The following is a 10,120-nucleotide window of genomic DNA, read 5'->3' as shown; positions in this document are numbered from 1 at the left end:
GGGGTTAAATCATGAGTTGATCACAGTCATCATGTTGTTTAAAGTAATCTTCATTGGTCACTATCGAATGGACAGCTCCAAGGATTGGATCAGGTCCAACTGGGGTGGCCTATTGATTTTTGGAAAACTGTATAATTGGGGCGTCTGCACCAGTGTAAAGCAGAGTGGTTTTGGCATTTATCCAGATCATTCTCCCACGTACGTGGGCCAAGCTTGGAAAAATAAAGCCGTCTTAACCAGAGTTGATGTGTCTGCAGGTCTGTATGCTCAGCTGAACTGTAACTAAGAGGGAGAAACCCCACCTAAAAGCTAGCTCAATACTCTGTCCTCGGAAACATTCCTACAGTGGGATTTTGCTTTCAAATGCTTCGTCGCTCTTTATTGGGAGCCTGTTGGCTGGATGGCTGGTTTGTGATGCAGAGCGAGTCCAGCAGTACGGGTTCAATTCCCGCACTGGCTAAGGTTATTCATGAAGGCCCCGCCTTCTCAGCTTTGCCTCTGACCTGAGGTGTGGTGAACCTCAGGTTACATCACCACCAGTCAGCTCTCCTGCTCTATCATATGTCCTACACTTTCATGCATGGAATGATCTGTCTGGACTGTACGCAGAACAATACTTGTCACTGTGCCTCAGCATGTGTGGCAATAAAGCTACATTTGTAATGTAAGCCAGCACTGGGCTTCATATTAATTTAAGTTCTGCTGTGTAAGTGTGCATTCATGGACTTTATTTTGTTTTTTCCAGCGTTACTTTGGCGTGAGGGGTAGGTCTTGCCTCACAAGTCTTATTAAATTCTTTGAGGAGGTGACCAAGCACATGGATGAAGGTAAAGCAGTGGATGTAGTGTACATGGATTTTAGTAAGGCATTTGATAAGGTTCCCCGTGGTAGGCTTATGCAGAAAGTAAGGAGGCATGGGATAGTGGGGAATTTGGCCAGTTGGATAACGAACTGGCTCACCGATAGAAGTCAGAGAGTGGTGGTGGATGGCAAATATTCAGCCTGGAGCCCAGTTACCAGTGGCGTACCGCAGGGATCAGTTCTGGGTCCTCTGCTGTTTGTGATTTTCATTAATGGCTTGGATGAGGGAGTTGAAGAGTGGGTCAGTAAATTTGCAGAAGATACGAAGATTGGTGGAGTTGTGGATAGTGAGGAGGGCTGTTGTCGGCTGCAAAGAGACATAGATAGGATGCAGAGCTTGGCTGAGAAGTGGCAGATGGAGTTTAACCCTGACAAGTGTGAGGTTGTCCATTTTGGAAGGACAAATATGAATGCGGAATACAGGGTTAATGGTAGGGTTCTTCGCAATCTGGAGGATCAGAGAGGTCTTGGGGTCTATGTTCATAGATCTTTGAAAGTTGCCTCTCAAGTGGATAGAGCTGTGCAGAAGGCCTATGGTGTGCTCGCGTTCATTAGCAGAGGGATTGAATTTAAGAGCCGTGAGGTGGTGATGCAGCTGTACAAAACCTTGGTCAGGCCACATTTTGAATACTGTGTGCAGTTCTGGTCGCCTCATTTTAGGAAGGATGTGGAAGCTTTGGAAAAGATGCAAAGGAGATTTACCAGGATGTTGCCTGGAATGGAGAGTAAGTCTTACGAGAAAACCATGATGTGGAGATGCTGGCATTGGACTGGGGTGAGCACAGTAAGAAGTCTTACAACACCAGGTTAAGGTCCAACATGTTTGTTTCAAACACTAGTTTTCGGAGCACTGCTCCTTCCTCAGGTGAATGGTTGATGGCAAATATTCAGCCTGGAGCCCAGTTACCAGTGGCGTACCACACGGATCAGTTTTGGGTCCTCTCCTGTTTGTGATTTTCATTAATGACTTGGATGAGGGAGTTGAAGGGTGGGTCCTGAGGTGGGTCACCTGAGGAAGGAGCAGTGCTCCGAAAGCTAGTAGAGCACCCTATCCCCATAACCGAGTAACCCCACCCAACACTAAGGGCAATTTTGGACACTACGGGCAATTTATCACGGCCAATCCACCCTAACCTGCACATCTTTGGCCTGTGGGAGGAAACCGGAGCACCCGGAGGAAACCCATGCACACACGGGGAGAACGTGCAGACTCCACTTGGACAGTCACCCAAGCCGGGAATCGAACCTGGGACCCTGAAGCTGTGAAGTAATTGTGTTATCCACAATGCTACTTTGTTGCAGTAACTTCATTGCAGTGTTAATGGAAGCCTACTTGTGACAACAAATATTAGAAAAGACTACAGTTCCCAGTGTGCTGTACGGGGACTTCCGGTGGGACAGGGGGCGGAGCGTGATGAGATCTAGACCAGCGTGGTGACGTTTAGGCCAGCGTGGTGACGGCGTGGCCGGCCGCGCACGCGCAGTGCGGCTGAGGCCTAGTCATTTTTCCTCCCTCCCAGCCGCCCGGCTCCATTGTTTGTCGCCCGACGCCGATGGGCTCGGCCCCCCCTCCGCCCGCGGCCTCGGCCGCCGCCTCCTCCTCGCGCCGCCACTCGTGCTACCTGTGCGACCTGCCGCGGATGCCCTGGGCCATGATCTGGGATTTCTCGCAGGCCGTGTGCCGCGGCTGCGTCAACTACGAGGGCGCCGACCGCATCGAGCTGGTGATCGAGCAGACCCGCCACCTGAAGCGGGCGCACGGCCTCCCTCCGCCCGGCCCGGCCCCTGGCCCAGCCCGGCCCCGAACCCCGCTGCCTCCGCCTCCTCACCGCCTCCTCCTGGCCGACTACCTGCCGGGCCCCGAGCCGCCGCCTGCTGCCCGCCGCCCACCGCACGGCCTCCCGGCCCGCGGCCTGGAGCTGGGCGGCCGGCGGCCTGAGCTGGAGCGGGCCCTGCGGGAGAAGGCGGCGGCCGGCGGCGGGCCCGAGGCCGCCCTGGCCGAGCTCAGCCGCGCCCTCCGGCACCGCGCCGAGGAGTGGCAGGGCCGGCCGGCCGCCGTGCGGGACTCGCTGCTGGGCCTGGCCGACTGCGCGCCCTTCCCGCTCCGCCTGCGCGCCGAGCCCGGCCTGCTGGCCCGCCTGCTGGCCTTCGACGCGGCGGAGCGGGCCCCGGACCGGGCGCTGGAGCTGCGCCTCTTCATCGAGTATCCCAGCGGCTCGGGGGCCGTGCACTCGGGCGCGGCCGAGGCCTGCCGCCACATGCTGGCCGACAGCGCCAAGGAGGGTCCGGGCAGCCCCGGGCTGGAGTGGCTGGAGTACGAGAGGAGGCCCGGGGCGGGCGACTGGAGGCCCCTGGGGCAGCTGCTGACCGAGGCCGCCCGCCTCTTCAAGGAGGCCGTGCCAGCCGAGCTGCTGCCCGAGCCCCACGCCGAGCCGGGGGGCAGCTCGGGCCCCCGGGCGCCGTGCCGCCCGGCCACCCGCCGCCGCAAAGCCTCTCCGGACCGCGAGCCCGACGCGGGCAAGGCGGCGGCCGGGGATGGGCCACCCTGGCCCCCCGCCGGCTCCCACCTGCCGCCCGAAGGCCCGGCCCAGATGGGGCACTCGCCCGCCGGCCTGGTGGGCTCGTCGTCCGCCGCCATCGCCACGGACTCCCTGGTGCCCAAGGAGGCCGGCCAGGCCGTGCACTCCACCACGCCGCCGGGCCAGAGCGGGCAGCGGCGCCTGGCCTCCCGCAACGGTGACCCCGGCGGCCCCTCGGCTGAGGTCGGCCAGGGGTCCGAGCCCCCCGGCGCCCCCGACTCCTCCAACAGCCCGCTCTGCTGCACCATCTGCCACCAGCGCTTGGAGGACACCCACTTTGTCCAGTGCCCCTCAGTGCCCGGCCACAAGTTCTGCTTCCCTTGCTCGCGGGAGAGCATCAAGTCGCAGGGGGCCAGCGGCGAGGTGTACTGCCCCAGCAGTGAGAAGTGCCCGCTCATCGGCTCCAACGTCCCCTGGGCTTTCATGCAAGGGGAGATCGCCACCATCCTGGCGGGTGACATCAAGGTGAAGAAGGAAAGGGACCCCTGAGCTGCAGCGCCGTTGGGTTGGTGTGTCGAAAAACGCAAGCCGCCTGGACCCCTATCTACAGATGGGCCAAGATGCTACTGCCAACCAAACAAGAATAAAAGACCATGGGACTAATTTGCCAGTGTGGACGATTCCCGGGGACAGATTCACCGCAGCGGGGCATCTGCCGCAATCACCACCGCACGGACAACTTTGGCGCGAGACGCTGGGTCTTCCATGGGGGACGGGCATTGACTTGTCATCTTGCGGCAGGATTTTTAAAAATACTTTTTGAGATTTCGACGTGCTTGAACTTGAATCGTTTTGGTGCCCACGTCGTGGATTTCGAGGTGCTACAGAAGGGGGACTGGACACCCAGTTATTGACACTGGTTTTCGGATTATCTCTTCACATTCATTGAACTGGACAACCACTTTTTGTATATGTGCGTTTGTGTATGTGTGTTTAAACGTGGTGTTGCTCCCCCCCCCCCCCCCCCCCCCCCCCCCCCCAATCCTTTCCAGGTGGGGAAATGCAGCAAGGAGGCGTCTGCGATGTTATAAAGTGACTTTTGCTCCCCATTTGAGCCCCCCCCACCCTCGTGTGTTTGTACACTGCCCCAATCACTGTGCCACGGAAAGCAATGAAGTTTTGAGTACTGCTTCTTTCCATATCCAAGAGTGTGTGGGGGGAGCAGTGTGTTGGTTACAGGAACTGCTGTCCTAGCATCATGCAGATTCACACTACCCAGGTATAACCCTGGAGCTGTCACAGGGGCCAACTTTGTAAGAAAGAAATAATCAATGGACTTGTCACAGATTAAACTGCCGGGGCTGCAAAGGCATACCAAGGTTGTGTTTGGTTGTAGGGCCGGATGTTGGGGGAGGTACTTCCTGAATCACTGTCTTACCAAGACCTCTAATGCCAACTCCTTGATGGCTCAATACGGAACGGCTGGGATACGAAGCCTGCATGCGCCCAATTATCTGATAACCGTGTCGGGCAGTTAGCCGGGAGAGGGATTTCTCAATTAACCTCAGCACTCTTATCCACTCCACCCCTCCCTCAAGATTAAGAAGGGGGACTCTCTCCTGCTTGCTGAGGACGTGTACCTGGCAGCGATGCTTCCCTCAGTTGAATGTCCTCAATGAATTCCTACTATCTGAAAGGCAGTCACATGGATAAGGTGGCAGAGCAGGATACCTTGTCTTGCACCTCCAACAACCCCCCCACCCCCCTCCAATAAGATTGCCAGCCACGTGGTAGAAGGAGGGAAGGTGGCTGGGAGCAAGGTGGATTCCCATCCAATAGTTCTGTCTATGGGGCTCTGGTTTGAGTCTCCAATAACTGCAAAGAGCATCATTTGTCTTCGGGATAAACTCCACAGTAGTATCATCAAGTACAAAAGTGTGTTTAGACCTCCGTGGCTGCTTACCTGTCTGTTTAATAAAATATCAGTGTGTCATATGTGTGTGGACGGGGGAGGGTGGAGGTGTGGAAAAGAAAACAATTTACCAATGACTGGTCAGCAAAATATAGCAGGTGTCCGAACCCTGTTACCTGAGGGTAGATTGGGAGCAGCATCACGTGGGTCGGATGTTACCGAATCCCACTGAACTAACCACTCACGGCAGTGGCCGGGGACGTTTGCGGTGATGACTGCAGTTGCTCAGGATGTGCGTGCCGAGCTTTGCCGGGATGGACTTCTGACCCCTCTCCCCATCCCCTCGCTGCCACATTGACCACTTTGGGTACATCTTTGGCGGGCAGCCGGCCGTCTGTGAAGCCGAACGTTGGCAAGACTTGTGAGCGGGTTGGCTCTTAAATCAAATGCTGTAATGATAACGATGAGTGGTGTCAACTGTTCTGTTTGATCATCTCTTGTTGCGTGTGTTTAAAATGCTACTGTTTATTTTTGAAAAATGCTGAAACTACTGCACCCTTGCAAAGTAACAGTGAGCGTCTGGAGAGGTTTTCATTGTGCGATCTGATTTACCAGTGTGTGTTGTGTCTCTCGATTCCTGTGATTGTACTGCTTGTTTCTTCCTCTGTAATAATCTGTAATTATTGTAGCTCGTGATAATCATGTTTTAACAGAAGAATGTTTTTTTATATTTAAATTCAAAATCCCTACAGAATAAAGCCCTTTTTACTGGGATTTGGATTGGTCTATGACACAGCTAGCTCAGGAACGGGCAGCGATAAAACGTGGCATTGAAATGAGGTGTGCAAGCAGGTTTAGCTGCCGTGGTGCTTCCTCGTTGTGGTAAAACCTCGATTGGCATTTTCTACCCATCTTCACTTGTCCTGGTGGTGAACCCTTCCCTTTATTCTTCAAAAAACTATCTATCTTTATCTTAAAAACATTTAATGAAGGAGCCTCAACTGCTTCACTGGGCAAGGAATTCCATAGATTCACAACCCTTTGGGTGAAGGAAGTTCCCCATAAGCTCAGTCCTAAATCTACTTGGGTTGGGTTACGGGGATAGGGCAGTGGGCGTAGGTGGGGTGCTCCTTCAGAGGGTCAATGCAGACTTGATGGGCCGAATGGCCTCCATCTGCGCTGTAGGGAGTCTGAGAAGGTGCAGTCCCTCCAGCTTTCATTGGGCTTCATTCAAAAGGTTTTGTAAGATTCTACTGAAAGAGAACCCCTCGCATTAACACCTCCTCACAAACCAGGGACTGGTTTAGCACAGTGGCTAAACAGCTGGCATGTAATGCAGAACAAGGCCAGCAGCACGGGTTCAATTCCCGTACGGGCCTCCTTGAAGAGGCGCCAGAATGTGGCGACTAGGGGCTTTACACAGTAACTTCATTGAAGCCTACTTGTGACAATAAGCGATTATTATTATTTATATTATCTGTTCACATCTTAGGGCGTCCCTGACGTTTTATAGTCAATGAAGTATTTTATGAGGTGCAGCCAATGTTGCGATATTGGAAATTCAGCAGCCAGATTTGTACACAGCAAGCTCCCACAAACAGCAGTGCAACAATGCCTAGCTCTTGTTCGGTGAATTGGTCATTCTGAATTCTCCCTCTGTGTACCCGAACAGGCGCCGGAATGTGGCGACATGGGGCTTTTCACAGTAACTTCATTGCAGTGTTAATGTAAGCCTACTTGTGAAAATAATAAAGATAATTATCTATCAGTAAAGGGATAAATATTGACCAGGATACCGTGGGAGAAAGCCATGAGTTCTGCTAGGCCCGATGGGCCTCAGTTTAACGTTTAATTTGGAAGGTAGACGCAATGAGGCTCATGTCAAGCATAATAATAATCTTTATTATTATTGTCACAAGTAGGCTTACATTAACACTGCAATGAAGTCACTGTGAAAATCCCCCAGTCGCCTCATTCCGGCGCCTGTTGGGGTACATGGAGGGAGAATTCAGAATGTCCAAATTACCTAACGAGCACGTCTTTCGGGACTTGTGGGAGGAAACCCACGCAGACACGGGGAGAATGTGCAGACTCCGCACAGACAGTGACCCAAGCCAGGAATCGAACCCGGGACCCTGGTGCTGTGAAGCAACAGTGCTAACCACTGGGCTACCGTGCCGCCCAGTACAGAGAAGACCAATGGACTGCCCCTCTGCTGTAGATTCCCTATGTGATTGCTTTGGATCTGTCTGAGTGTTACAACTTCTGTTTCATTTACTTGTGCTTCCGATTGTGGGAGGTGGGGATCTTCACTGGCAAGGCTGGGCATTCAATGCCCACTCTTAATTGCCCTGAGTAGGTGGTGGTGCTTTTGACTGGGGCACAACAGAATGGCCAGCTGACCAAAGTTTGGAATCTGTCATGTTGATGTGGGGCTCGTGTCCCATGTAAGTCAATACCACAGCTTTCCTGCCCCGAGGGACGTGGGTGGACCAGTTTGATGTGGACGACAATCTGCTTGATGGGCTGTTTGACACTCGGGTATTTATTTCCAGATTTAATTTCGACGTGATTCAAATCATCGTCCCAGTGCAATTTGAACAGGAGCTCCCAGGATTATTAATATTGGCCCCTGAACCCTGTCACTCGGCGGTAGCGCTGTTATCACTGTTGTAAAGGTTAGAATAGACGAGGCTGGTCAGATATGGGCAAGGACACCTGCTGATTACCACCTTCCTCAGTCGATGAATCAGGACTCTTCCATGTTGAATGCTACTTGGAGGAAGCATTGGGGGTAGCAAGGGCCCAGAACCTACTTCAATATCCGTAACCGATACTGACTTGGCAGCACCACTACGGACTGAGGTACCTGAGGCCTGGAGGACACACTACCGCACGAGGCCCGGAGGACACACTACCGCACGAGGCCCGGAGGACACACTACCGCATGAGGCCTGGAGGACACACTACCGCATGAGGCCTGGAGGACACACTACCGCATGAGGCCTGGAGGACACGCTACCGCACGAGGCCTGGAGGACACACTACCACACTAGGCATGTAGCGGGTCGTGAGGGAGCCAACACGGGGGGAAAACTTTTGTTTCCACCAGTCTACAGGTGCATCTGTCCATGATAGAATCCCGACTGCAGAAGGACGCCATTCGGCCCATCGAGTCTTGCACTGACCCTCTGAAAGGGCCGGAATGACCATAGTCTTTGTGAGGTCACTTTTCCGACACCCTCCATTGTGTCGTGTGGCAGCACCACAGTGTAAAATGGGATCGGTTTTGGGCATCTAGCAGCCCAAGATGAGAAAACTGAGTACCCATGAAGTGCTCAGCAGCAGCAGCAGAATTGTATTCAACCACAATCTGTCACTTCGTAGCCCAGCATATTTCTCACTACCAATATAGGTACATATGAGGAAAGATCAAACAGGTTGGGTCTGTCCTCGGAGTTGTGAAGAATGAGAGGTAATATGATTGAAACGTAGATCATACAGTGCAGAAGGAGGCCATTTGGCCCATCGAGTCTGCACCGACCCACTTAAGCCCTCACTTCCACCCTATCCCCATAACCCAATAACCCCTCCTAACCTTTTTGGTCACTAAGGGCAATTTATCATGGCCAATCCACCTAACCTGCATGTCTTTGGACTGGGAGGAAACTGGAGCAGCTGGAGGAAACCCACGCAGACACGGGGAAAACATGCAGACTCCGCACAGACAGTGACCCAAGCTGGGAATCGAACCTGGGACCCTGGCGCTGTGAAACCACAGTGCTATCCACTTGTGCTACCGTCCTGCCCCTAACATAAGATTCTTATAAGATTAGCACACTGGGCTAAATCGCTGGCTTTTAAAGCAGGCCAGCAGCACGGTTCAATTCCCGTACCAGCCTCCCCAAACAGGCGCCGGAATGTGGCGACTCGGGGCTTTTCACAGTAACTTCATTGAAGCCTACTCGTGACAAGCGATTTTCATTTTAATTTTTTTCATTTCTTAGAGGGGGTCAGACAAGGTAAGTGCTGGGCGGATGTCACCTCTCTTGGGAGAGGGTAGGACCAGAGGGCAGAGTCGCAGAATAAGGGGGAGCTCATTAAAGCGGGTTTGAGGAAGAATTTCTTCTCACAAAGGATGGTGAAACTTTGGAATTCTTTACCTCAGTGAGCTGTGGAGACCAAGTCCTTGAACATTTTCCAGGCTGAGATTGCGAGGTTATTAATCAGGGAATTAAGGGTTGCAAAGAGAAGGCAGGAAAGGACTTAGTGAGTGCCGGATCAGTCTTATTAAACAGCGGAGCAGGCTCGAAGGGCTTAATGGCTTCCAGTTCCTGTTTCTTATGGTCTTAGTACCATCCAGCCAAGAGATCAACCCTGATTCAATGATGAGTGCAGGAGGGCATGCCAAGAGCAGGTACAGGCATACCTAAGAATGAGGTGCCAGGCTGGTGAAGCTACAACACAGGACTGCATGCCCGACAGCGGAAGCAACATGCGGGAGAGCTGACTGATCCAACAATCAACCCATCAGATCAAAGCCCTGCAGTCCTTCCGTATCCAGCCGTGGGTGGTGCTGGAGTGTTAGTTAACAGGAGGCGGAGGCTCCACAAACATCCCCATCCTCAATGGTTGCGGGGGAGGGGAAGAGTCTGGCACATTCGTGCACAAATGAGGCTGAAACATTTGTAACTACTTTCTGAGGCGAGACAGTGGTGTAGTGGCGTTGGCACGAGGTTAGTCATCCAGAGACCCAGATTCAAATCTCACCATGGTCTCGCAGCTGGTGAATATTGAACTCAATTAAAAAAATATGATTTGGAATTGT

The 10,120-nt window shown here is 53.3% G+C and overlaps 1 protein-coding gene across 1 annotated transcript; it reads left to right on the top strand.

The window, feature by feature from the left end:
* Nucleotides 1–2,340: 2,340 nt before the first annotated feature.
* LOC119957883 (interferon regulatory factor 2-binding protein 1-like) lies at nt 2,341–4,412 on the top strand. The gene has a single exon (XM_038786057.1). The coding sequence runs from the start codon at nt 2,415–2,417 to the stop codon at nt 3,927–3,929; it is 1,515 nt and encodes a 504-aa protein (XP_038641985.1). The 5' UTR covers nt 2,341–2,414; the 3' UTR covers nt 3,930–4,412.
* The last annotated feature ends 5,708 nt before the right edge of the window (nt 4,413–10,120 follow it).

This window comes from Scyliorhinus canicula, chromosome 27 (genome assembly GCF_902713615.1).
Source record: "Scyliorhinus canicula chromosome 27, sScyCan1.1, whole genome shotgun sequence".
Classification (NCBI taxonomy): domain Eukaryota; kingdom Metazoa; phylum Chordata; class Chondrichthyes; order Carcharhiniformes; family Scyliorhinidae; genus Scyliorhinus; species Scyliorhinus canicula.
The sequence above is the reverse complement of the archived record's forward strand: the minus strand, read 5'-3'. Positions and strand labels throughout refer to the sequence as shown.

What these genes read in the sequence shown, in the direction of transcription:
- LOC119957883 (XM_038786057.1), top strand. Translation starts at nt 2,415, where the DNA reads ATGGGCTCGGCCCCCCCTCCGCCCGCGGCCTCGGCCGCCGCCTCCTCC.